Source organism: Elgaria multicarinata, chromosome 7 (genome assembly GCF_023053635.1).
Source record: "Elgaria multicarinata webbii isolate HBS135686 ecotype San Diego chromosome 7, rElgMul1.1.pri, whole genome shotgun sequence".
Classification (NCBI taxonomy): domain Eukaryota; kingdom Metazoa; phylum Chordata; class Lepidosauria; order Squamata; family Anguidae; genus Elgaria; species Elgaria multicarinata.
This window is the reverse complement of record NC_086177.1, coordinates 115,287,461-115,314,894: the sequence shown is the minus strand read 5'-3', so window position 1 is coordinate 115,314,894 and position 27,434 is coordinate 115,287,461. Positions and strand designations below refer to the sequence as shown.

Sequence of the window (27,434 nt, the reverse complement as noted above, 5' to 3'; positions counted from 1 at the left end):
TCCCTGGGAAAATTCTGGAGCAGATTATAAAGAAGTCAGTCTGTAAACACCTTGAAATCAATGCAGTGATTACTAGAAGCCAACATGGATTTGTCAGGAACAAATCCTGTCAGACTAATTTGATCTCATTTTTTGATAGGATAACCTCCCTTGTGGACTGTGGGAATGCTGTGGATGTCAGCAAAGCTTTTGACAAAGTACCACATGACATTCTGATTAACAAACTAGCTAAAAGTGGGCTAGATGGAACAACTATTAGGTGGATTCACAGTTGGCTACAGAATCGGACTCAAAGAGTACTTATCAATGGAACCTTCTCAAACTGGGGAGAGGCAACGAGTGGGGTGACGCAGGGCTCAGTCCTGGGCCCAGAGCTCTTCAACATTTTTATTAATGATTTGGACGAGGAGGTGCAGGGAACGCTGATCAAATTTGCAGATGACACAAAATTGGGTGGGATAGCTAATACCCTGGAAGACAGAAACAAACTTCAAAGTGATCTTGATAGGCTGGAGTGCTGGGCTGAAAACAACAGAATGAAATTGAATAGGGATAAATGCCAAGTTCTACATTTAAGGAATAGAAACCAAATGCACAGTTACAAGATGGGGGACACTTGGCTCAGCAATACTACAAACGAGAAGGATCTTGGAATTGTTGTAGATTGCAAGCTGAACATGAGCCAACAGTGCGATATGGCTGCAAGAAAGGCCAATGCTATTTTGGGCTGCATTAATAGAAGTATAGCTTCCAAATCACGTGAGGTCCTGGTTCCTCTCTATTCGGCCCTGGTTAGGCCTCATCTAGAGTATTGTGTCCAGTTCTGGGCTCCACAATTCAAGAAGGATGCAGACAAGCTGGAGCGTGTTCAAAAGAGGGCAACCAGGATGATCAGAGGTCTAGAAACAAAGCCCTATGAAGAGAGACTGAAAGAACTGGGCATGTTTAGCCTGGAGAAGAGAAGATTGAGGGGAGACATGATAGCACTCTTCAAATCCTTAAAAGGTTGTCACACAGAGGAGGGCCAGGATCTCTTCTCGATCCTCCCATAGTGCAGGACACGGAATAACGGGCTCAAGTTAAAGGAAGCCAGATTCCGGCTGGACATCAGGAAAAACTTCCTGACTGTTAGAGCAGTGCGACAATGGAATCAGCTACCTAGGGAGGTTGTGGGCTCTCCCACACTAGAGGCATTCAAGAGGCAGTTGGACAACCATCTGTCAGGGATGCTTTAGGGTGGATTCCTGCATTGAGCAGGGGGTTGGACTCGATAGCCTTGTAGGCCCCTTCCAACTCTGCTATTCTATGATTCTATGATTGTTTACTCCATGCTTACCTTCTCTCCTCCTCCTCCGTAGCATCTTAGGACGCTGACTGCAGACATCCTGGCCACATCATCCAGTCAGCCTTTCCCTCGCTCCTATTCACCGCCACCCCCCTGGCAACCTGCTTTTTGTAACATCTTTCCTGAAGTAGAGATCTAGATCTCAAAAACATTCACATTTTTTGTGATCTTTGAGTTGGGCTATAAAGTTATTAGACTGTATGGATTCTGGCATTTAACTTAAGTCGAGCATAGCTGCCTTTTCCCTCTTATCTCTAGATCCTTTCATGCAATTTTCCCTTCTGAGTTTGAATCATGGAAAGGAGGGGCGATGAGGTTCCACAGTTCTTTAGTTTACCCTGTGCTGTTCAACATCTGCATGAAACCGCTGGCGGAAGCTATCCAGAGATGTGGGCGGAGGTGTCATCAATATGCGGATGACACCCAGCTCTACTTTCCTTTTCATCAAACCCAGGTGAGGCAGTGGCTGTTCTGAACCAGTGCCTGGGCACGGTAATGGACTGGATGAGGGCTAACAAACTGAGACTCAATCCAGACAAGACGGAGGTACTGTTAGCAGGTGGTTTGTCTGCCCGGCTAAGTGATGTTCATCCTGTTCTGGAGGGCGTTGCACTCCCCCTAAAGGATCGGGTTCATAGTTTGGGGTGCTCTTGGACCCAGAACTGTCACTTGAGGTGCAGGTGGACTCGGTGGCATGGAGCACCTTTTATCAGCTTTGGCTGATATACCAACTACGCCCTTATCTGCACAGAGATAGCTTAGCTACAGTTATCCATGCTCTAATAACCTCGTGTTTGGATTACTGCAACGTGTTATATGCAGGGCTGCCTTTGAAAACAGTCGGGAAACTTCAGCTGGTACAAAACAGGGCAGCCCATTTATTAACAGGGACTGGCAGGCGAGACCACATTACGCCAGTCCTTTTACAACTTCATTGGCTGCCAGTCCATCTCCGGCCCCGATTCAAAGTGCTGCTATTAACATCCAAAGCCTCCTCCCATACATATCTGCCTGGATGCTAAGATCATCTTCAGGGATCCTTCTCCGTGAGCCCCTGCCAAAGGAATTGAAGCAGGCGGCTACCGGGAAGAGGGCCTTTTCTGCTGTGGCACCCCGGCTGTGGAATGAGCTCGCCAGTGAGCTTTGCCTGGCACCTACGTTGCCCCCTTTTGGTGCCAGGTGGAGACCTTTTTATTTTCCCACCATGTTAGCATTTTAGCATCCTAGCCTGCTGTTTTAAATCTGCATTTTAAATCTCTGCACTGCTGCTAGGTTTTATTCTGGATGTACTTTTGTTTGGTAGCTTTAAGCGTTCATGTTTTGTATTGTTTAATGCTGTACCTTGTGGTTTTAATTTTTGTGAACTGCCCAGAGAGCTTCGCTATAGGGGTGGTATAGAAATGAACCAAACCAAGAGCAGAGAGGGAGAGGCCGAGAGGGAGAAAGTAGCCAGGGCTCCGGGTTCCCTGCATTTTGCACACAGTCTGATCCAGACCCTCAGCCTTTCTTGAGGACCCTCCAGGATTCTCCACAGCTGGAGCATTTCCACAGGGCTACTTCTCACACGATGAGCGCAACACATAGCCAGGGGCTTGGAGGGTACACAAGCGAGGTGGTGGGTGGTGCGGAGCTCTGTGCCCAGAGCGAGGCCCTCCTCTGCCCGCTTCTTACCCCCCGGTGGCGGCACGCAGCTCCCTGCCTCCCTCGGCCCTTCCAGGAGTTCAGTGGCCAGCAGCAAAGTCCAGACCAAGGCCATCCTGCAAGAGGAGAGGGGAGATGGCCGTGAGAAGGCGCAAGAGCCGGCTGTGCAGGACCCAGAAGATTCCTTTAAAAATGGATTGGGATTTCGGCAGGAGGAGCCAGGGCCCTTGTGCCCAGCGAGGACTCGGGTTGCTGGGGGATCTCATTGTGCCAGTGCTCAAGCCACAAGGGGCTGCTCCACCTTAAATGCTGAATGAACAATGTGTGTTCTGTTGGCACTCCTGAGGTGGATGATGGTGGTCGGACTCCATAATGCCGTCTCGATGGCGTGGCTTGCCTGCCTTTTGCCTGCCTTGACGATGGGGGAGGGTTGGATGGAAGGGTCCACGGAGGACTTTCGAGTTCTGAAATTCTACAGTGCTCTAAAAGGCTTAGGGCAGCCTTCCTCAACCTGGAGCACTCCAGATGTGTTGGACTACAACTCCCAGAATGCCCCAGCCTGGGACATTCTGGGAGTTGTAGTCCAACATCTGGAGCGCCCCAGGTTGAGGAAGGCTGGCTTGGGGGGAAAAAGAACACCTGCCATAGGTGGGTGCAGCATAAGCACAAGCCCTGCTCACCTTGATGACTGCAAACTTGGAAGGCCTTTCCTTCTCGGCCACTGGACAACTGCGCCTTAAATTCCTCGCCGATGTCTGCAGACCGTCCGCCTTTGGCACATGGAGCAACGAGAACAATGGCAGTGCAGTTTTGTCAACGGAGAAAAACGTCAAACGTGGGTAATTCTTTGTTCCCAGTGGTTGGCTGTTCTTTTGAAAGGAGATTGAGACGTGCCTGTTTTATCCCATCTCCAGTGGGAGGCTCCTGCCTAGTTTAAAACAGCTGAGCCAATCAGAGAGATGCTTCTGTGCTAGGTTTTGAGAATAGAGATCCAACCAAGGTCACACGGTCAGTTGTGGCTTTTCTTCCTTTCTTTCTTTCTTTCTTTCTTTCTTTCTTTCTTTCTTTCTTTCTTTCTTTCCTATGAAGCCCTATGAAGAGAGACTGAAAGAACTGGGCATGTTTAGCCTGGAGAAGAGGAGATTGAGGGGAGACATGAGAGCACTCTTCAAAGACTTCAAAGGTTGTCACACAGAGGAGGGCCAGGATCTCTTCTTGATCCTCCCAGAGTGCAGGACACGGAATAACGGGCTCAAGTTACAGGAAGCCAGATTCCAGCTGGACATCAGGAAAAACTTCCTGACTGTTAGAGCGGTACAGCAATGGAACCAGTTACCTAGGGAGGTGGTGGGCTCTCCCACACTGGAGGCCTTCAAGAGGCAGCTGGACAAGCATCTGTCAAGTATGCGTTAAGGTGGATTCCTGCATTGAGCAGGGGGTTGGACTCGATGGCCTTGTAGGCCCCTTCCAACTCTGCTATTCTGTGATCCTATGATTAGGGGTTTGTCACTGTAATCCCACAACTCAGAAGATAGTTGTGATATATGATTTCTTTACACATGCATACAGGGGGGGATTCAAACTCCTACAGATTTCTCTCCCCACACCAAATCTCTAGGACGAAAAGCAGCATCTCAAACTGCTGTTACAGAGCATAAACTCTGCTCTCTTGATCTTTTCACCCAAATGGTGAATTTGTCCTTTAGTTTGTCCTGCTACACAAAGACCTGGTCCATCCTGACCATCACCTATGGCTTCTTGGGCTATCTTATCTCCCGTTGAGACTCATCAAACTTTTGTCACTTCTTAAGAGATCGTGCCGTGACCCCATGGATTGCTCTACTCATGGAAATCCTATGGTCAAGAATCAGTGAGTTGGAAGAGACTCTGAGAGACCTTCCAGCCAACCCCAAATCTCATTACACCATTTAATCCAGCTCTTCTCAGAAAGACAAGAAGCCAGATTCCAGCTGGACATCAGGAAAAACTTCCTGACTGTTAGAGCAGTACGACAATGGAATCAGTTACCTAGGGAGGTTTTGGGCTCTCCCACACTGGAGGCATTCAAGAGGCACCTGGACAACCATCTGTCAGGTATGCTTTAAGATGGATTCCTGCATTTATTTTATTTATTTATTTGTTTATTTATTACACTTATATACCGCCCCCATAGCCAGAGCTCTCTGGGCGGTTTACAGAAATTCTAAAATTGAGATAAAAACAAGTATACAAAATTTAAAATTTTAAAACACAGAACATACACATATAAAGCATTAAAAACCATTAAAAAACTAAACATGTGGGTGATTAAGATGTGCCGCCATATGCCTGGGCAAAGAGGAAGGTCTTAACCTGGCGCCGAAATGCTAGCAGCGTTGGCGCCAGGCGAACCTCGTCAGGGAGATCGTTCCATAGTCTGGGGGCCACCACCGAAAAGGCCCTGTCCCTCGTTGCCACACTCTGAGCTTCTCTCGGAGTAGGCACCCGGAGGAGGACCTTAGATGTTGAATGTAGTGACTGGGTACATTCATGTCGGGAGAGGCGTTCCGTCAGTTATTGTGGTCCCAAGCTTTGTAAGGCTTTATAGGTCAAAACCAGCACCTTGAGCTAGGGGTTGGACTCCTTGGCCTTGTAGCCCCTTCACAGAATCATAGAATAGCAGAGTTGGAAGGGGCCTCCAAGGCCATCGAGTCCAACCCCCTGCTCAAGGCAGGAATCCACCCTAAAGCATCCCCGACAGGTGGTTGTCCAACCGAACTCTACCATTCTATGTTTCTATGACTTAAATCACAAGAAGAAGGACCATGCTTGATAAAACCAGGAGTCCATCTAGTCTGGCATTCTCTTCACACAGTGGCGATCCCACAAGGGAGACCAACAAACAGGGTACAAGTACAACAGCACCTTCCAACCCATGTTCCCCAGCAACTGGCGTATGTAGGCATACTGCCTCTGATCCTAGAAGTAGGATGTAGCCTTTAGAAGCATGAATTTGTCCAATCCCCTTTTAAAGCCATCCATCTTGTGACAGTGAGTTCCATAGTTTAAATATGCTGTGTGAAGAAGCCTTTCCTTTTATCTGTCCTGAATCTCCCACCAATCAGATTCATGGGATATGATCCCATCGGGTTCTAGTATTATCCCCCTACTTTGTACACTCTATCATGTTTCCCTTACTCACTTTTTCTCTAAGCTAAACAGTCCCAGGTGTAACCTTTCCTCACCGGGGAATTGTTCCAGCTCTTTTCTGCACTTTTCCCAACTGTACAATATCCTTTTTTAGGTGCAGTGACCAGGACTGTACACTCTATTCCAAGTGTGGACACGCCACAGATTTGTATAAGGGCAGTTTGATCTTGGCAGTCCTATTTTCAATTCTTTTCCTAATTATACCTAAACTGGACTTTGCCTTTTTCACAGCAGTTGAACACTGCGTCGACATTTTCATTGCTCTCTCCACCACAACCCCAAGATCTCTTTTTGCGTCAGTCACCACTAACTCAGATCCCATCAGGTTCTACTTCATGTCGTTGTTGTTATTGTTGCTTTGCCTGAATGTGCATCACATTACACCTGCTTACGTTGAACTGCATTTGTCCATTTGATTCCCATCCTCCTGGTTTGGAAAGATCCTTTTACAGCTCCTCACAAATCCTCTTTGTTTTAACTATCCTAAATAATTTGGTGGCAAAGCCGTCCACTTCACTGCTCACTCCTAATTCCAGATCCTTTATGAATAAGTGGGAAACATTGGTCCCAATCCAGATCTTTGTGGGACCCCACTATTTACTTCCCTCCATCAGGAGAATTGACCATTTGTTCCTATTTTCTTCAGCTTACAATAACCGTTGTAATTAAGGTATGCCTGATGAAAATTGATACTTTAAAGTTCTTCATCGCTTCCTCGTGGTGTTCCTTTTCATGTTTCCCTCTCCACACGCACCCACGCACGCACCCACCCTGGTGACTTGACCTTCCACCTTCATTTACGTCTGTTTCCGTGCCTGCTGATTCCAGTTTTGCTAGCATTGTCTGAGCGTCATATTAATCACTCGGACACCAAAATGACCGGGAAAGAGCTAGAGCTGTTTCCATGCGAGGAGTGTTGGAAGGTGGAGCTCAGCCTCCTTGATCCATGGAGTGGAGCCGCGCGGATTCCTTTTGTTTGGTTTTTCCCTTTTGTCTTGCAGCGGAATTCACGTACTCACCAGAGTCAGACCAACCTGTCCCACAGATAATTTTATTTCCTTTGTTCCACGCCCCTGGCAAACAATAAGAACCTGAGAGCAGGAGCCCTGCTGGATTAGACCAAGGAGCCATCTAGGCTACTATCGGTTGTCCTGCAATGGCCAGCCAAGTGGCTCCAGGATGCCTTTCTCTGCATCTGGGCAGTGGTGGCATAGAACCATCATGACTAATAGCCCTGGATCAGCCTCTCCCAGCCTGGGGCCTTCCTGATGTGTTGGACTGCAAGGCCCATAACTCCCAGTCAGCATGGGAGTTATGGGCCTTGCAGCCCAACACATCAGGAAGGCCACAGGCTGGGAGAGGCTGCCTTTGATAAACTCCTCCTTAACCTCTCAGCAGCATTCTACTGAAGTTAGATAAATTTTATAGAATCATAGAATCATAGAATAGCAGAGTTGGAAGGGGCCTACAAGGCCATCGAGTCCAACCCCCTGCTCAATGCAGGGATCCACCCTAAAGCATACCTGACAGATGGTTGTCCAGCTGCCTCTTGAAGGCCTCTAGTGTGGGAGAGCCCACAACCTCCCTAGGGAACTGATTCTATTGCCGTACTGCTCTAACAGTCAGGAAGTTTTTCCTGATGTCCAGCTGGAATCTGGCTTCCTTTAACTTGAGCCCTTTATTCCATGTCCTGCACTCTGGGAGGATTGAGAAGAGATCATGGCTCTCCTCTGTGGGACAACCTTTTAAGTATTTCATAGAATCATAGAATCATAGAATAGCAGAATTGGAAGGCACCTCCAAGGCCATCGAGTCCAACCCCCTGCTCAATGCAGGAATCCACCCTAAAGCATCCCTGACAGACGGTTGTCCAGCTGCCTCTTGAAGGCCTCTAGTGTGGTGTGTGTGTGTGTGTGTGTGTGTGTGTGTGTGTGTGTGTGTGTGTGTGTGTGATTGCAGCCTTCCCTCCTCCTTTCCCTTTTTCCTCTCCCACCCCCCAAATAAACTCCTTCTTAGATTTGGACGTTTCACCATGTTGTTTTCAAAGGGAATTCTTACTATTATCTTCCCCAAGTGAAGGGCTGGATGGTTACAAAATTCACATTTGGCATTTTTGTAAGGTTGTGTTGAGTTCTGCACAGCTGAACTTTAGGTGAGAAAATCCAAGGCACCTTTCTTTTTTCTTAGGGCTGGGCTATGGAGGGGGGGGGGCTGGCAATTGGGCTCAGAAACTCCCCAAGTGGGTGGACAGACTAGAGGGTGTCAGGAGTTTTATCCTGACTGGTAGCAGCCTACCAGTAATGATTTTGCGGGGAACACTTACAAAGAAGGGGTCCACCAGGAAGAAGAGTCATCTTTCATCCCACCTCTGTAACAGCCTCACTAGGGTGGGTGGGTGGATGTAGATTCAGGGTACATAACTGCCCACACAGGCCCGTTTGACACCCTCCAAAAACACTCCTAGGACGACCAGAAAGTGATGAATCCAAGGGACCAGAAGATGCAATGTGCCTCTGGCACAACCGTGCTTCACGTCCCGTAGTTCCATCCCAAGGAAGGATGCAAGAACCAATGAATGGACTCAACTGGGGGCCTACTGATACCTCAGGAAAGGGTGATGCAGCAGATGACCCATCGCTGCCTCTGCTGGACAGCTCCCCTGAGACTTCAGCGGCCTCTTCACAGACCTGCTCCTTGACCTACTTGCATTGCTGATAAGACGCTGAATCCAAGTCACACAGAACAGGCAGGAGCAACAGCAGAGAACATTAGAAGATCAAAACAGCCCTGCTGTGTCACAGCAAGGGTCCATCTAGTCCAGCACTCTGTTCACACAGTGACCAAACAGCTGTTGACCAGGGACCCTCAAGCAATAGTACCCTCCTACTCATGTTCCCCAGCAACTGGGGCACATGGGCTTACTGTGGCACAGGAAGAGGGGAGCAAGCAGGGAAGGAAAATGTTTGGCTTCTTTTTTTGCACACACACTTTCTCCCTGGCTGCTGCTGCTGCTGCCTCCTTCTTCTCCACCTGCTGAAGAAGAAAGAGCCCGTGGAGAAATGTCTGGAATGGCACAACATCCTCCTCTCTCAGCAACAAAGAAGAGGGGGAGGCAGGCATGGCAGAGAGATGAAGCAGCCAGCAGGGAAGAGCGCAGGCCATAAGGACGTCAGGAGAGCCCTGAGGCTGGATCAGACCAAGGGTCCATCTCATCCAGCACTCTGTTCACACAAGGGCCAGGCAGTTGCCCGAATTGGAAGTCCACCAGCAGGACATGAGTGCAACAGCACCCTCTTCCCCATGTTCCCCAGCAACTGGTGTACAGAGGCATACTGGCTCTGATACCGGAGGTAGTATATAGCCCTCAGGGCTAGTAGCCATGGAGAGCCTTCTCCTTGTGGAAGTTGTCGACTCCCCAAAGGGCCCGTCCTCTTTGATGTGCTGATACGATGCAGCCAATTGACATCCACGGGGGTCTGATTAATGCTCCCGGATGGCACAGCTTTGGGCTTATGACATGCTCCAGCTCCCTTTCGAGAGGCAAGTGGAGGCAACATCTCAGCCTGCTGTTTTTGGGTCCCACCTATGGAAGGAAGCATCTGGAACATGATGGTTTTTCCATTTAGCTATCCCTTCTTCCATGAACAGATCCTTTTATGTGTGTCTGGGGGTGGGTGGGTTAACAGGGGTTGTCTGAGTAAAGGAAGCCATTCCGGTGGCCACTAAATGACTTAATGACCCAAAGGCTCTGAAGACATGTGAGTGGAATGCTTCCCCCATCTCAAGAATCCATTCTTTAGACTCTGGTGGTGCAAATGCCCGAGCTAAGACACACCAGAATGGGCAGTGGGGAGTGATTACCACAGCTCAGCTGTTGTGAAAGAGCTCGATTTTGGGCAAGCGATGCGCCCAGGCACCTGGGAAAGAGTTTTATCGGAAGAAAGAACTGGATGGCTCCTTCCACAATCCAATGGGACTCAGTGTCTGTGCGCTGCACGGGAGAAGATTTGCCCTGAGAACATGAGAAGCATTTTGGAATTGGCAACCTATTTAACTGTGCATTTGATTATCAAGTATTCCCACCGGTTCCCCCAGGACATGCTGTGCCTCTAATGGTCCATGTCCCAAAACTGCATCCTGCTATTCGCAGTGACATTCTCCCCTGTAGCTTTGGGGTGTCTCGGACATTGATGTGCGGACAATGATGTGCAGTTTGCTTTTATGCCCACCTGAAACAACACGGAGGTGAAACCTCCTTTGCTTGGCAAAGTGTGTAAAAGATGGCTATGAGCGCTGTCTGCCTCTGCGCGCACACACCCACGCGCACACACACACCCCTGAATTCCACCCCACAATGACCGCATCTCCTCTAGATTTGCAAACCAAGGGTGTGTTCAGAGGAGGGCAGCAAAGCCCTATGAAGAGAGACTGAAAGAACTGGGCATGTTGAGCCTGGAGAAGAGAAGATTGAGGGGAGACATGATAGCACTCTTCAAATACTTAAAAGGTTGTCACACAGAGGAGGGCCAGGATCTCTTCTCGATCCTCCCAGAGTGCAGGACACGGAATAACGGGCTCAAGTTAAAGGAAGCCAGATTCCGGCTGGACATCAGGAAAAACTTCCTGACTGTTAGAGCAGTACGACAATGGAACCAATTACCTAGGGAGGTTGTGGGCTCTCCCACCCTAGAGGCCTTCAAGAGGCACCTGGACAACCCTCTGTCAGGGATGCTTAGGGTGGATTCCTGCATTGAGCAGGGGGTGGGACTTGATGGCCTTGTAGGCCCCTTCCAACTCTGCTATTCTATGATTCTATGAATATTGCGGAAAGACCGTAAGTAGCGTATGCTTGCTCTATGTCCACTTGAAAGAAACCCACCTAACAGAACTTCCACCATTGTTTGGGGATGGGGGAGCATGACACGGGAGGGATTAAGAGTCCTCAACAGCCCCCCTGGAATTCTTTGTTAGCCCATAACTGGAAAGAGCCACAAGCTGCTGGTGACTTTTCTCGTTCTGCTTTTTCTGCGCCCTCCATTTCCTGAGCACACCTGGGGGATCTCATTTAATTCCGCAGTGGGGATCTTCCCTTCCTCTCCGATAACCTGCTGGCTCGCTTTGCACACCTTGTGAGGCACCAGGGCGACCTCTGCTGGCAAAGCAGCCGTGGGGAAGCCCTGGGAGCAACAGGGGCCGGGTGCTGGTTCAGCTGGGACCCTAACAAGAGCATCGAGGCACAGCTCAAGGATGTCAACCTGCTTGGACAGGTTCATGCAACCACTTCTTCAAATACTTGACAGGTTGTCACACAGAGGAGGGCCAGGATCTCTTCTCAATCCTCCCAGAGTGCAGGACACGGAATAACGGGCTCAAGTTAAAGGAAGCCAGATTCCGGCTGGACATCAGGAAAAACTTCCTGACTGTTAGAGCAGTACGACAATGGAAGCAATTACCTAGGGAGGTTGTGGGCTCTCCCACCCTGGAGGCCTTCAAGAGGCAGCTGGACAACCATCTGTCAGGGATGCTTTAGGGCGGATTCCTGCATTGAGCAGGGGGTTGGACTCGATGGCCTTGTCGGCCCCTTCCAACTCTGCGATTCTATGATTCTGTATCCAATCCTTGCCCCCTCTTGGCTTATAAAAACGGGCAGAGAAGGAACAGCTAGCCAGGCCATGGAGGTGACTAATGCCTCTTTGTGAGAGGGAGTGGTCCCGGGCCATCGCAAAGTAGCAGTGGCGAGACCACTTGTGAAGAAACCTCCCTCCCCGGACCTGGACAATCTTAATAATTTTAGGTCAGTGGCAAACGTTCCTTTCCTGGGCAAGGTGATGATCTGGATCCATTTCAGTCGGGATTCAGGATGGGTTTTGGCATGGAAACCGCCTTGGTCGCCCTGTATGCTGACCTATTTCAGGAGAAAGTCAGGGGGAGTGTGACCTTGTTGATTCTCCTTGACCTCTCAGTGATTTTTGATGCCATCGACCATGGTCACCTTCTGGAATGATTGTCTGAGTTGGGAGAGGGAGGGACTGCATTGCCACGGCTTCACTCCTACTCAGAGGGTCAGCTCCAGAAGATGGTGCTTCGGGAACGTTGCTCAGCCCCATGGTTTCTCCAGTATGTGGTTCATCGGGGGGTCATTTTTGTTCCCCATGCTATTCAACATCTACATGAATCCACTGAATGTGGTCATTTGGAGTGAGTTGTCATCAGTATGCTGAGGACACACTGCTTTTTTTAATTTTCATCTCTATTTCTCCTTTTCATCAGGTGAGGCTGTGGAGGGGCTAGATCGTTGCCTGGCTGTGACAAGGGACTGGATGAGGGCTAACAAATGGAAGCTCCATCCAGACAAGACTGAGATGCTCTTAGTGGGTGGTTCTGCTGACCAGATGGAGGGTGCTCAGCCTGTTCTGGATGGGGTTGCCCTCCCCCTGAAGGAGCAGGTCCGTAGCTTGGGGGTTCTCCTAGAACCATCTCTGTCCCTTGAGGCTCAGGTGGCCTCGGTGGCATGGAGTGCCTTCTAACAACTTCAGTTGGTGGCCCAGCTATGCCCTTATCTGGACAGGATAACTTGATCTCAGTTGTTTATGCTCTGGTAACTTCCAAATTAGATGACTGCAATGCACTCTGTGTGGGGCTGCCTTTGAAGACAGTTCAGAAGCTGCAGCTTGTGCAAAATGTGGCAGCTAGATTGATAGCAGGGACAAGGAGGTCCCAACTCATAACACCAATTCTAGCTTACTTTCACCGGCTGCCTGTATGTTTCTGAGCCCGATTCAAAGTGCTGGTTTTGACCTACGAAACTTTACATGGATAGGGACCGCAACACCCTGACATGAAACAACCTATGCACTATACTCAGCATCCAAGAACCTCCTCCAGGTACCTCCTCCAGGGGAGGCTTGGAGGACAGCAAAAAGAGAGAGGGTCTTCTCAGTGGTGGCCCCCAAATTATAGAAGGATCTCCCCAATGAGGCCCGCCTAGCGCCAACACTGTCATCTTTTTGATGCCAGGTAAAAACTGCCCTCTTCTCCCAGGTATTTGGCAACATAGAATGAGTTTTAATTACGGCTTGGACTGTTTTTGTTTAAAAATCAGTTTTAGATATATGTGTGCATGTTATCTGTCTTCATCCAGAGGGCGAGGCAGGAAACAAATTATTATTATCATTTATGCAAATGCGTTGTTGTTGTTGTACCTTGTGTAATTTTTGTGAACCACCCAGAGAGCTTCGGCTATGGAACAGCATTGCGGCTATCAGACGTCCTTCCCCAAAGCTGCTGAGATCCGTTCCCCTCCTTGCCCCCGCCCCCCCGTGGGCCTGCCCTGCCCCTCTCCCTCCCGGAGCAAATGGCTCAGCCCAAGAAGAGCAGCGTCCCCGACTCCCATGAGGCCAAGACTCCACTGCGGGGCCTATTCCGGCTGGCTAAACAAGGGGTCCTTCCTGCTTTGTTACTCTGCACCCACCACCATTCAGTTGACATCCACGTGGCACCGTGGGATGGGAGGCAGGCCGGGTGCAGTGCTTGGGGGCCCACACAGATGAGACCCCTGCTTCCCAAGGCATTCATCAAGTGGCTTTTATTGATCCTTGGCTGCGGCCCACCAGAGTCATAGAAACCAGGGTGGGGGAAGCGCCCGGTCAGCCCTACACCAGGGCACACCAGTCCACGTCAGAAGGAAGACTTTGGGGCAGGCTGAGCCAGGGAGCCTGCCCTGCCGCTCATCCTCTCAGCCCCAGCAGTGTGGGCAGTGATCACCTCCTCTGTGCCCCCATGTCCACCAGGAGAGCAGGGAAGCCAGAAGGGGACCGGAGCAAGCTGGAGGGCGGGGGGCAGAACCTGGAATCGTGGGGCATAAGGCACTGTTGGCATTATGGGCCCAGAGGCCCTGAGCAGGCAGAGGCCAGCATCGGGCAGCACAGTCTTGAGGCTGCCAATGGCCGGAGCACCCAGGCTGGGTTGGGGCAACAGCTGCTGGGTATGTAGGCTCAGCCTGTGGGACTGGCCTGCTGGAGAAGGTCTCTGGAGCATGACTGTGGGGGAGCAGAGCTATCCTGGGCTCCCGGCAGGGCGTTTTGGGGGTAGATCTTGTACAGCCTGCAGGGCGGGAAGGGCCAGGAAGTGAGCCGGGCAGAGCCCCCCACTCCCCACAAGTGCCCACCTTCCCTCTTGCCCTCCCCCATCAGCCCTGAGCTTGGAGTTCGGAGTATTCCTTGGTGAACCTGGCATGGAATTGGCTCAGCTTCTGCAACATCACCTCCAGCTTCTCCAGGGGTGGCAGGATGGTCATCCTGGGGTGGAGAGAGCAAGGAAGGAGACATTTAGGGTCATGGGAGGGCTGTGCTTGGAATGTACCCAAAGAGCATCTAGTCCACCCCTTTTGAGGCCAAAGCCAACGCCCCCTTTCCCAGCCAGAGCAACCCACGGTATCCATACCAGTGTGGAACAGAAGCAGCCCTCAAAGGCCCTGCAGGGACTCCAGGTGCCTTGCAACCCCCAAGCACTGGGGCAAACCCACCTCATAGAACCATAGAATCATAGAATAGCAGAGTTGGAAGGGGCCTACAAGACCATCAAGACCAACCCCCTGCTCAAAGCAGGAATCCACCCTAAAGCATCCCTGACAGATGGTTGTCCAGCTGCCTCTTAAATGCCTCTAGTGTGGGAGAGCCCACAACCTCCCTGGGTAACTGATTCCATCGTCATACTGCTCTAACAGTCAGGAAGTTTTGCCTGACGTCCAGCTAGAATCTGGCTTCCTTTAATCTCCTCTTCCCCCAGAGGCTCAGCAATTCCACCTGCTGCAGTGCAGCCTCCAAGTTACGGCCGCCCATCCCGTGGCCGCCGCCACCTCCCCTCTGCAGTGCGCCTGGTGCTGCACCCAGCAAAGGTTTTCCAGGATTTCTGGATGAATCCGCCCCTCTCAAAGCCAGTCCATACCAGCTCTCCATGAATCTGCCTCCCCCAACCTGGTGCCCTCCAGATCCGTCGGACTGCAGCTCCCATGAACTAGGTTGGAGAAGGTCGCTGTATATGGCGGGGGCATGAGCCAATGCCAACTGGTGGTTTGAGGCTTCATGCAGACACGCCAGTCCGGCCTTCTCCTGCTGCCACCCTGCACTGTGGGGCTGTGCAAACTGAGCCTGGTTTTCCTTGCTTCCTGGCATTCCCAGGACCATGTTCAATTTAATTATTTGTTGGTATGGCAGCGAGGCACAGGGATGGCACCGGTGCCTCCGGCAGGGGCTGGGGTGGTGCCAAGCTCTCCAAGAGTTCTCCATGAGCCCGAGAGGTTCAGGAACCAGAGTCGCCCCACTGTCTGGCCAGGGCAGCTCCGGCAGGGCTGTTCCTGGCAGCCCAAGAGCAGTGAGTCTCGGAAGCACGGCTCCCTTGGGCCCCTTTGGGTGAGGCGGGGCACCCTTCCCAAGGGACGGACAGGGTCTTCACCTGAAGTGGAAGGTGCCTTCCTTCTGGCCAAAGCCGCTCCCCGGAACGACACAGATGCCCGTCTCCTCCAGCAGTTTTAGGCAGAAGAACATGTCTGGAGCCTGGCCTTTTGCCTGGGGGAATTGCGGGGGTTGGGAGGACACACAAGAGGGTTACTCAGGAGTAGGGGGAGTGGAAGGAAGCCAACTCCAAAACTCTGGCAGAACAGGAACTGGTTCTGACTCGCTTTCAGCCCAAACCGAATGGAGCGGAGTAGCTCATCTCAGGTGTGGGCCAGGATCACGCTGCTCCACTCAGACCCCCAAGGAGGCCGGGTGGTCCAGCACCCATTGGGTGCTTCCGGAGGGGGGGGAGGGGGGGCTCCCAGCCCTACCCATCACGAGGCCCTTGGGCAGCTATTGTGTCTTTTCCTGCTTAACAGATTTTCCATGTGAAGGAAAATGATGCAACCAGCATCACTTAGAATTACAAGTGGTTGATGATGTTGTATGAACACACACACACACACACACACACACACACACAGTGTAAAATTCTGTGAATTCTGTGAACTAAAGACTTATCTGGAAGCATCAAGAGAGGAGGAGGAGAAAAATCTAAACTTTTTTCTGTCTAAACATGTGAACCGCCCAGAGAGCTTTGGCTATTGGGCGGTATAAAAATGTAATAAATAAATAAATAAATAAATAAATAAAATAAACATGCATAGGATTGTGCCCATAGAGTGTTTATTCTAATAACTACATTAACTTAATGTATTATCATTATCATTATCATTATCATTATTATTATTAATTTGTAAACCGCCCAGAGAGCTTCGGCTATTGGGCGGTATAAAAAAGTAATAAATAAATAAATTAAATAAAATAAAATATTATTATTGTATTTTTGGCAGTTCTATCATGTTTGTTTTATTTCGCATGCCACTTTAGAGGCCTATCAGTAAAAATTATTACATATTTAAATAAAACTAAGATAAATCATTGGTCTGTTTCCCTGTGATTACACTGAATGTCTTAATCCTTTAAAACCATGGGTTTCCTTTCATTTCTAAGAGTCATAAACTCTTTTGAGTTATACCCAATAAATGTATGTGTCTCTTCTGGTATACAGCTCCATAATTCCCACCACCACCACCACCCCGTACATGCAGACACAGGCCCACTTGCCACAAGGTGGACAGGACCGTTGAGTGGAACTGCGCAGTGGATTTTGCTAACCTAGCAAGGACTGTGAGGGATGTCTGGAGGTAGGAGGCGGCCTTCATATAATCATAGAATCATAGAATAGCAGAGTTGGAAGGGGCCTACAAGGCCATCAAGTCCAACCCCCTGCTCAATGCAGGAATCCACCCTAAAGCATCCCTGACAAATGGTTGTCCAGCTGCCTCCTGAAGGCCTCTAGTGTGGGAGAGCCCACCACCTCCCTAGGCAACTAATTCCATTGTCGTGCTGCTCTAACAGTCAGGAAGTTTTTCCTGATGTCCAGCTGGAATCTGGCTTCTTTTAACTTGAGCCCGTTATTCCGTGTCCTGCACTCTGGGAGGATCAAGAAGAGATCCTGGCCCTCCTCTGTGGGACAACCTTTCAAGTATTTGAAGAGTGCTATCATGTCTCCCCTCAATCTTCTCTTCTCCAGGCTAAACATGCCCAGTTCTTTCAGTCTCTCTTCATAGGCCTTATTCCTGGCAAGGCCCTTGGGCCACCTCTAGCCGTGTTGTCTGCTCCGATGGGGAGCTGGTCTCCAGGGCTCTTTCCCTGCCAGGCTCCAGGAGACCCTCTTAAGTGGAGGCCTCGCCAGGGCCTGAACTTGGGGCCTTCGGCATGCCACGTTGGGTCTCTGCCCCTGAGCTACGGGCACCTCCCAAATCAGGCTGCCAGTCCCCTTTAGGGAAGAGTTCAAGACTCGTCTGGGGCTGGGATACCATACCTTTGCTTCTTGCACAGCCCGAGGTGGCAGGTAAATTCGGGGGAAGGCATACATGGCCCCCTGCACCGGATTGCAGTGGATTCCGGGAGCTTGGTTGAAGGTCTCCTCTGTGAGCCGGGCCTTCTTGGCCAGAGCGCTCAGCACTGCCTGCTTTTCCTGCAAGAAGAGACCCACAGGTCAGAGCAGGGAGGGAGAGCAACGCACCCCCAGGAAAGGACTCTGGCTGGCAGTCCAGCCCTTATCATAAAATCATAGAATCATAGAATAGCAGAGCAGGAAGGGGCCTACAAGGCCATCGAGTCCAACCCCCTGCTCAAGGCAGGAATCCACCCTAAAGCATCCCTGACAGAGGGTTGTCCAGCTGCCTCTTGAAGGCCTCTAGTGTGGGAGAGCCCACAACCTCCCTAGGTAACTGATTCCATTGTCATACTGCTCTAACAGTCAGGAAGTTTTTCCTGATGTCCAGCCGGAATCTGGCTTCCTTTAACTTGAGCCCGTTATTCCGTGTCCTGCACTCTCGGAGGATTGAGAAGAGATCCTGGCCCTCCTCTGTGTGGCAACCTTTCAAGTATTTGAAGAGTGCTCTCCTGTCTCCCCTCCATCTTCTCTTCTCCAGGCTAAACAGGCCCCATTCTTTCAGTCTCTCTTCATAGGGCTTTGTTTCCAGACCCCCGATCATCCTGGTTGCCCTCCTCTGAACACGCTCCAGCTTGTCTGCTTCCTCCTTGAATTGTGGAGCCCAGAACTGGACACAATACTCTAGATGAGGCCTAACCAGGGCCAAATAGAGCCTGCCTGGGATCAGGACCAGATACTCAGAGGCCTCTTCACGCAGCCCAACTGGCATGTTGGGAATCTGCCCTGAATTGACCTGGCCTGAGCTCTGCTGACTAACATGGGATGGCTGTACGATGGCTGCTATTATTATTATTATTATTATTATTATTATTATTATTATTTATTTATTTATTTATTTATTTATTTATATAGCACCATCAGTGTACATGGTGCTGTACAGAGTAAAACAGTAAATAGCAAGACCCTGCCCCATAGGCTTACAATCTAATAAAATCATAGTAAAACAATAAGGAGGGGAAGAGAATGCAAACAGGTACAGGGTAGGGTAAAACTAACAGTAGAAAGTAACAGTAGAAGTCTGCACAACATCTAATTCACCATTAGCACGACTCACGGTCAGTGGCCATTCAGCACGCCACTGCTCAATCCTGGGCCGGTTCCCACAATCCTCCGAACCCAGCATAATATACTACACACAGTATATGTCCTACAAATCAAATCAAGTCAACTAGGACCGACAAGTGGAAATGGCAGGGAAGAAGATTTCAGCTTAACACGAGAAGAAACATCCTAAGAGTGACAGCTGTTCAGCAGTGGAACAGAGATTAGGTTCTACTTCGCTGCAGGTGTTTACGCAGAGGCTGGATGGCCATCTGTCAGAGAGGCTGCGGCTGCACCCTGCACTGGGAAGGGGTTGGACTAGATGACCTCCAAGATCCCTTCCAACTCTACAGTTCCAGGATAAGATGCCCCCAAGCTGCCTCACACCGAGCCACAGACGAAGGGCGGAGTCAGCATGAGAGTGACAGGGGGTGCCAGCTGGGAGCTTGGAATGGCAGTGAGACACACACACACACACACAGCGCGCCTGATCCGTCCTACATCCTCTGTATGCAGCGCTACGCCCTGATTTACTCACCTGGCTGAACTGCTGGTAGGAAGGGTCTCCGGGCTGAGGACGGTTCACGACCACATCGAGGAGCACCTGCCCGGTCACTGGCGGACACAGACGCACCGAGACCAGCTTGGTCAGCTGCTGCTGAACTGCCGGATCCATGTTAATCACCTCCATGTAGCCACCCCGGAAACCACACCTGTCAAGACCAGGAAATGGGAGATGGGCTTTGGGAAACCAGTTTGGAATAGGATACGCCTGAAGGCAAGCCGTAAAATATATCCGCCCCCCACACCCACTTTGCAGCAGGCGGAAGAGGACAGCCGCGGCGGCAGAAGAGGCGTGCTGCTACTCACTCGCCCACGAAGCCCTTGGAGATGGAGTGGAAGGTGGCCAGCTCCACACTCTCCGAGTACTTGGGGCCCATCTCAAAGAGCACCTTCTTGAAGGAGTGGAACTGGGAGCCCTCCGCGTACACGTTTTCCTGGTACACCTGGGATGGGAAGAGCCACGGGGGTTGGCTGGCAGCCAGCAAGGGACCGAGAGCCAAGACGCCTCCCCCAACCTGTTGCCCTCCAGATGCGTTGGACTGCGACTCCCATCATTCCCAGACAGCAGGGCCAGCATCCCTGACTGTTGGTCATGCTGGCTGGGGCTGGGGGTAGTTGCAGTCCAAAACATCAGATGGGCACCACGTTGGTGAAAAGTTTCTCTGAAGTGTTGGCACAATGCAGACTCCCAGCCTTCCCCAACCTGGTGCCCTTGAGACCACAGCCCCCATCATTCTTGTCCATTGACTGGGCTGACTGGGGCTGCTGGTAGTTGTAGTCTGGAGAGCTCCAGGCTGAAGAAGATTGATCCAGACCAAATCAGAGCAGGACGGCATTCAGAAGCTGAGCCTGGCTGAGTTCCGATTGCACCGTTCTGGAAGACCAGGACGCCCTATGCGGCCCCAGAGCCCCCGTTCCCCAGCCGAGGGACCACCTGGGCTGAGCCAAATGGGTAAAGGGAGGTCGGGGAATGTCCAAGAGCTTCACCTCATCAGCCAGGAGGAAGAGGTGCTCTTCCCAAGCAAAGTGGATGACGTCTTCAATGCACTGGCGGCTTTGAACCTGACCTGGGATATATGAGAGAGAGAGAGAGAGAGAGAGAGAGAGAGAGAGAGAGAGAGAGAGAGAGAGAGAGATGTTCACCAAGGAAGCCCTATGATGTCTTCCTCTACATAGAATCATAGAATCATAGAATAGCAGAGCTGGAAGGGGCCTACAAGGCCATCGAGTCCAACCCCCAGCTCAATGCAGGAATCCACCCTAAAGCTTCCCTGACAGAGGGTTGTCCAGCTGCCTCTTGAAGGCCTCTAGTGTGGGAGAGCCCACAGCCTCCCTAGGGAAGTGATTCCATTGTCGTACTGCTCTAACAGTCAGGAGGTTTTTCCTAATGTCCAGCTGGAATCTGGCTTCCTTTAACTTGAGCCCGTTATTCCGTGTCCTGCACTCTGGGAGAATCGAGAAGAGATCCTGGCCCTCCTCTGTGGGACAACCTTTGGAGTATTTGAAGAGGGCTCTCATGTCTCCCCTCAACCTTCTCTCCTCCAGGCTCAACAGGCCCAGTTCTTTCAGTCTCTCTTCATAGGGCTTTGTTTCCAGGCCCCTCATCCTGGTTGCCCTCCTCTGAACACGCTCCAGCTTGTCTGCGTCCTTCTTGAATTGTGGAGCCCAGAACTGGATGCAATACTCTAGATGTGGCCTAACCAGGGCCTAATAGAGAGGAACCAGTACCTTGCGTGATTTGGAAGCTATACTTCTATTAATGCAGCCCAAAATAGCATTGGCCTTTCTTGCAGCCATATCGCACTGTTGGCTCCTATTCAGCTTATGATCTACAACAATTCCAAGATCCTTCTCGTTTGTAGTATTGCTGAGCCAAGTATCCCCCATCTTGTAACTGGGCATTTGGTTTCTATTTCCTAAATGTAGAACTTGGCATTTATCCCTATTCAATTTCATTCTGTTGTTTTCAGCCCAGCACTCCAGCCTATCAAGATCACTTTGAAGTTTGTTTCTGTCTTCCAGGGTATTAGCTATCCCACCCAATTTTGTGTCATCTGCCAATTTGATCAGCGTTCCCTGCACCTCCTCGTCCAAACCATTAATAAAAATGTTGAAGAGCACTGGGCCCAGGACTGAGCCCTGCGGCACCCCACTCGTTGCCTCTCCCCAGTTTGAGACGGTTCCAGTGATAAGTACTCTTTGAGTCCGATTCTGTAGCCAACTGTGAATCCACCTAATAGTTGTTCCATCTAGCCCACTTCTAGCTAGTTTGTTAATCAGAATGTCATGTGGTACTTTGTCAAAAGCTTTGCTGAAGTCAAGATACATGTTAGGGTCATGGCTATTCCAAGGCCCAGGGCTTGCTTACACCGTCAATTATCCTGGATGAGCAACCCCTAAACTCACTCACGCCTCTGGCACCTTTCGCCTGTTCGTGGCGTTAATCCCAAGGCAGAAGTGAGCTGAAAGAAGGCCAGCAACCGCAGTCAAGGCTCAGGGCGCTTCACTCGCTTCCCTTTCATGCCAGGATAAATGACCATGTAAACAACGGCAGAGCTCAGCTGTCCTCTCCGGTGGGCTGGTGGTGGGAGGGAGGCCTGGCCAAACCCCCTGCAGACCCAGAGTGACCTGCGAAGGACCCAAGAGCAGAAGCAAGGGAAGAGGAAACAAGGCCCTATGAAGAGAGACTGGAAGAACTGGGCCTGTTTAGTCTGGAGAAGAGAAGATGGAATCACAGCCTGCGAGAGCTGGACTTGACCGGCCAGTGTTTCAACGAGTCTGACCTGGAGCAGGCGATGGCTGCCTTCACCCAGGGAGAGGGCGCCAGAGGGGAGCCGGTCCTGCGTTCCCTCAACCTCACTGGGACCAAGATTGCCCTCAGTACTGTCAGGTGAGGCAGACGGGGGTCCCTGGAGGTCTTTCCCTTTCTCCCCCCACGCTAGGATTCAACCCCCTTTCTTGCTCTCTTCAGCTTGTAACAAAAAACGAGGGCCGGGCCGGGGGGGGGGGGGGGGAGAGAGAATCCTGTATGCTGTGTTGACCTCACTGGAGGAAAGGCAGGATAGCAATACTACAAACGAGAAAGATCTTGGAATTGTTGTAGATCGCAAGCTGAATATGAGCCAACAGTGCGATGTGGCTGCAAGAAAGGCCAATGCTATTTTGGGCTGCATTCATAGAAGTATAGCTTCCAAATCATGTGAGGTCCTGGTTCCTCTCTATTCGGCCCTGGTTAGGCCTCATCTAGAGTATTGCGTCCAGTTCTGGGCTCCACAATTCAAGAAGGACGCAGACAAGCTGGAGTGTGTTCAGAGGAGGGCAACCAGGATGATCAGGGGTCTAGAAACAAAGCCCTATGAAGAGAGACTGGAAGAACTGGGCATGTTTAGCCTGGAGAAGAAAAGATGGAGGGGAGACATTAGAGCACACTTCAAATACTTGAAAGGTTGTCACACAGAGGAGGGCCAGGATCTCTTCTCGATCCTCCCAGAGTGCAGGACACGGAATAACGGGCTCAAGTTAAAGGAAGCCAGATTCCGTCTGGACATCAGGAAAAACTTCCTGACTGTTAGAGCAGTACGACAATGGAACCAGTTGCATAGGGAGGTAGTGGGCTCTCCCACACTAGAGGCCTTCAAGAGGCGGCTGGACAAGCATCTGTCAGGGATGCTTTAGGGTGGATTCCTGCATTGAGCAGGGGGTTGGGCTCGATGGCCTTGGAGGCCCCTTCCAACTCTGCTATTCTATGATTCTATGTTTCTGTGAGGGCAGAAACATCCTGGCAGCCAGGAGGGCCAACCGGAGACCTGCAGGCCGGGCTTAGACCCAGCTTTATCTGACCCAGTCTAGGGTGCGACGTGAGTTGAATCACTTTGGGTGGGGCCTTTGCTCACAGTTTCACTTTCGCAAGAAGGACATGTCGTAAGAAGGCTGCACTGCGCATAAATGGCTTGGTTTTGCTACCTGTCGTGCATGCTGGAGAAGACGGCAGGCTTCTGTGCTGTCTGCCTCGAGAGGGGACGGACCTTTCGGGAGGCACAATCCCACAGCCCCTCACCCTAAAACTCACCCGCTGCGCGGCTCTGAAGCCCCCCTTGCAAGCTGATGCCAACCCGACTTACGAAGCCCGGCCACAGGGGTGGGGAGGGGAATCGTTCCACACCTGGCCTGGAGGTCTCAGGCAAAGCCTCCGAGGATGCAGAGGCAACGGCATAAAGGCCAGGGCCCGTTCTCTCTGGATCGCAACCTCTGGATTTCAATGGTGGCAACAACCTTTGGGAAAGGGCTTCAGGCTGCCTTCGCCTTTCCCAAAAGCCCTACGGCAGGCTCCCCCAACCTGGGGCCCTCCAGATGTGTTGGAATACAACCCCCATCATCCCCCAGCCAGTCAACCCTTAGGAAGAAGGGCGCGAGCAGAGAGGGGAGGTACGGAAAGAGGAAGAGGAAGGCTGGATGCCGCCCCTCCTTCTTCCTGGGCCCAGCTCGTCTTCGAAGGGGCGCGTCCTGCCTCCCCCCTCCAGGACCAGGGGAGCGACTGGTGCTCTGGGCTTCTTTGCCATCAGTGCCAGTGGGGGTGGTGGTGGGGGTGGGAGGGTGGACACACGGTCTCCTGCCGCCCCGCCTTGGACACATACCGGTTGGGTTGCCCGGGTTGATGATGCACAGGGCCCGGGGGCGGCAGTGTTCCCGTGCCTGGCGCAGCGCCCTCCGCAGCTCCCCGACGTCCAGGGCCCAGCACTTGTCTTCGTCCAGGTAGTAGTTGATCTGGACAGCGTTGAGCTCTGCCAGAGCTGCCGAGTAGAGGGGGTACTGGGGGATAGGGATCATCACGCCAGTGCGGGAGCGGCCCTCCCCGGACACCAGCAGCTTCAGAATGGTCTGGGGGCAGAGCAAGAAGGGGCGCGGGGTCAAGAGCAGCAGCAGCAGCACACACACACACACACACATACACACACATATCCAGGCCTTGAACGTTCATGGCAAATAAACGTTGTAGGCTCCACAATTCAAGAAGGACGCAGACAAGCTGGAGCGTGTTCAGAGGAGGGAAGGGAGGATGATCAGGGGTCTGGAAACAAAGCCCTATGAAGAGAGACTGAAAGAACTGGGCATGTTTAGCCTGGAGAAGAGAAGATGGAGGGGAGACATGATAGCACTCTTCAAAGACTTCAAATACTTGTCACACAGAGGAGGGCCAGGATCTCTTCTCCATCCTCCCAGAGTGCAGGACACGGAATAACGGGCTCAAGTTAAAGGAAGCCAGATTCCGGCTGGACATCAGGAAAAACTTCCTGACTGTTATTTCAGTACGACAATGGAACCAGTGACCTAGGGAGGTGGTGGGCTCCCCCACACTCGAGGCCTTCAAGAGGCAGCTGGACAGCCACCTGCCAGGGATGCTTTAAGGTGGATTCCTGCACTGAGCAGGGAGTTGGACTTGATGGCCTTGTAGGCCCCTTCCACCCCTGCTATTCTATGATTCTATGAAATGGACGGGAATTCTGGGGGGATCCTGGGGCCCAGAACATTGCAGGAAACAAGGGATCCTTCCCCATGAGGATGAGCAGGAGGTGTGGTTGTGTGTGTGTCATTAACAACATGTGCTGAGTTTTTAACTGACCCCCAGAATAGTTGTTTTAAATGGGTATTGTTGTTTTTAGGCTTTTGATGGTTTTAAATTTTTGTATATTTGTTTTTAATGTTCACTGTTTTTAACCTTTGTAAACCGCCCAGAGAGCTTCGGCTATGGGGCGGTATAGAAATGTAACATTAACATTCAAAGCCCTAAACGGCTTGGGGCCAGGCTATCTGAAGGAACGCCTCCTCCCGTATGTACCTGCCCGGACCCTAAGGTCATCCTCTGGGGTCCTTCTCCGCAAGCCCCTGCCAAAGGAAGTGAGGCAGGTGGCTACCAGGAGGAGCAGGGCCTTCTCCGCTGTGGCACCCCGGCTGTGGAATGAGCTCCCTAAGGAGGATCGCTTGGCACCTACATTATATGCCTTTAGACGCCAGGTGAAGACCTCCTTATTCTCCCAGCATTTTAACAGTCTATAAATAAATTTTAACTCGGTGTTTTAAATTTGTAATTTTGCATTGCTGCTGTTTTGATCTGGTTGAGCTTTTATAATGTATTTTATATTATGGTTTTATACTGTTGTTTTATACTTTGAATGTTTTTAATTTTTGTGAACCGCCCAGAGAGCTCCGGCTATTGGGCGGTATAGAAATGTAATAAATAAATAAATAAATAAATAAATAAATAAATAAATAAATAAATAAATAATACACGTGTTTTTGTCATGTAAAGAGCAGCCTGCACAAGCCTGAGCAGCACCTTCATTCTTCAGGACCGTGGGGTTGGAGTGGGGGGCTGAGGAAGGAGAGCGTCCCTCTTTCTCTCCCTGCTGCTCTCTGGACAAGATTGTCCTCCCCAAAGCTGCTGTTTGCATTTCCAGGGAAGCCGACGCAGGCTCCAGTCCCAGGGCAAACAGCAGCTCCGGAGAGAACCACCACGCGTGTTCTCACGCCCTGACCAGCGCATCTAGCTTGGCCAGTAGTGAACGTGGTTATGCCTGGATCCCAGCGGCAAGAGAGAGCAGCAGGATTGCAACCCTGTCAAAAGCTCCCCAAAGGTGAAAGGTCCGGAAGGAAGGGTGCCGGCTCCCGTGTGAGTGTGCACCCTGCAAATAGGATGTCTCTCAGTTGTCTATCGATGTACAAAGACACAAGACGTGCACTTTGGGAGCAAAGGAGCTCCCAAGTCCGACAGCTCAACCACGTTTCCCGAAGCGAGCAACTGCAGCCCAAGGATCCTTCCCGTCAACCGACTCACAGCACTTCTCCCGCTCTCTCTTTCCCAAAAAGAAAACCAAAACCAACCACCCTGGAAGAAGACGACTAAACTAGCGGACAGAAAGCTGTACGGGAGCCTTCCTCCCTGCTGTGCTGTTTTTCTGACTTCAGGGAGGTATTTAACACAGGGGGACAACGTTCAAAAAGTGTGAAACCCACGGATCTGGATTCAAATATCCCATGAAGTGCGGCTCGAAACACGTCAGGTTCTTAGACACTTTCATGGGAGATTGCAGTGGTACTATATTTTACATGGTGTCCCACAAAGTCACACCTGGGGTCATAGAATCATAGAATCATAGAATAGCAGAGCTGGAAGGGACCTACAAGGCCATCGAGTCCAACCCCCTGCTCAATGCAGGAATCCACCCTAAAGCATCCCTGACAGATGGTTGTCCAGCGGCCTCTTGAAGGCCTTGAGGGTGGGAGAGCCCACAACCTCCCTAGGTAACTGATTCCATTGTCGTGCTGCTCTAACAGTCAGGAAGTTTTTCCTGATGTCCAGCTGGAATCTGGCTTCCTTTATCTTGAGCCCATTAGTCCGTGTCCTGCACTCTGGGAGGATCGAGAAGAGATCCTGGCCCTCCTCTGTGTGACAACCTTCTAAGTCTTTGAAGAGTGCTCTCATGTCTCCCCTCCATCTTCTCTTCTCCAGGCTAAACATGCCCAGTTCTGCCCAGTTCTAAACAGGCCCAGTTCTTTCAGTCTCTCTTCATAGGACTTTATTTCCAGACCCCTGATCATCCTGGTCATCATCCCCCCCCCAACATTTGCCTTAAGAGTTCAGGACCCTTCCCAATTCTGCAAGCAGCGATGGCGAGTCAGAGGACTGTCCCGGCCACCCTCCATTTTCAGCACACGTGGAGGAGGGGCGGCCCCGTCTCCAAGGCCCCAGCGGCCACCCTTCCTCCATGGGCACCGTGGGTCCTGCACATGGACATTCTCCGTTCACGCCAGGCCCATCTGCCCCCGCTCCTGCCAGGAGATGGACAGTGCCAGGAACAGCCACAAACGGGCCTTTGTGAAGCCGTCCAAGTGCCCGGAGCCATCCATTGGCAACGGGGGGCCAGGAGCTACTCTGGGAGAACAGGCAAAGCCAGAGAGTGCTGAGTCATCATAGCCTGTAAAAAGCTGCATCCTCACGACTCCCAGCGCTGCCTCTTTGCCCTGAGCCTCACAGAGATTCCTCCAGAACCCCTCCGCCAGCAGCAGCGCCTCCGGCTGAAACAGACGCACGCCCCTGAACGGCTATCCATGCAATCCTCCAGGGTGATAGAACGTG

At 51.3% G+C, this 27,434-nt stretch overlaps 1 protein-coding gene across 3 annotated transcripts in view; it reads right to left on the bottom strand.

Moving 5' to 3' along the window:
• Nucleotides 1-13,741: 13,741 nt before the first annotated feature.
• The window catches only part of GPT (glutamic--pyruvic transaminase), a 36,186-nt gene continuing 22,493 nt past the window's right edge, over nucleotides 13,742-27,434 (bottom strand). For all 3 annotated transcript variants that reach the window (XM_063131244.1, XM_063131243.1, XM_063131241.1), the window contains 7 exons: nucleotides 23,935-24,178; nucleotides 20,288-20,367; nucleotides 19,607-19,743; nucleotides 19,275-19,449; nucleotides 17,558-17,713; nucleotides 15,629-15,741; nucleotides 13,742-14,472 (listed from right to left, as the gene is read on the bottom strand). In XM_063131244.1, coding sequence (XP_062987314.1) covers nucleotides 14,364-14,472; nucleotides 15,629-15,741; nucleotides 17,558-17,713; nucleotides 19,275-19,449; nucleotides 19,607-19,743; nucleotides 20,288-20,367; nucleotides 23,935-24,178 — 1,014 coding nt within the window. In that variant the 3' untranslated portion in view covers nucleotides 13,742-14,363. The remainder of the gene's footprint in view (nucleotides 14,473-15,628; nucleotides 15,742-17,557; nucleotides 17,714-19,274; nucleotides 19,450-19,606; nucleotides 19,744-20,287; nucleotides 20,368-23,934; nucleotides 24,179-27,434) is intronic.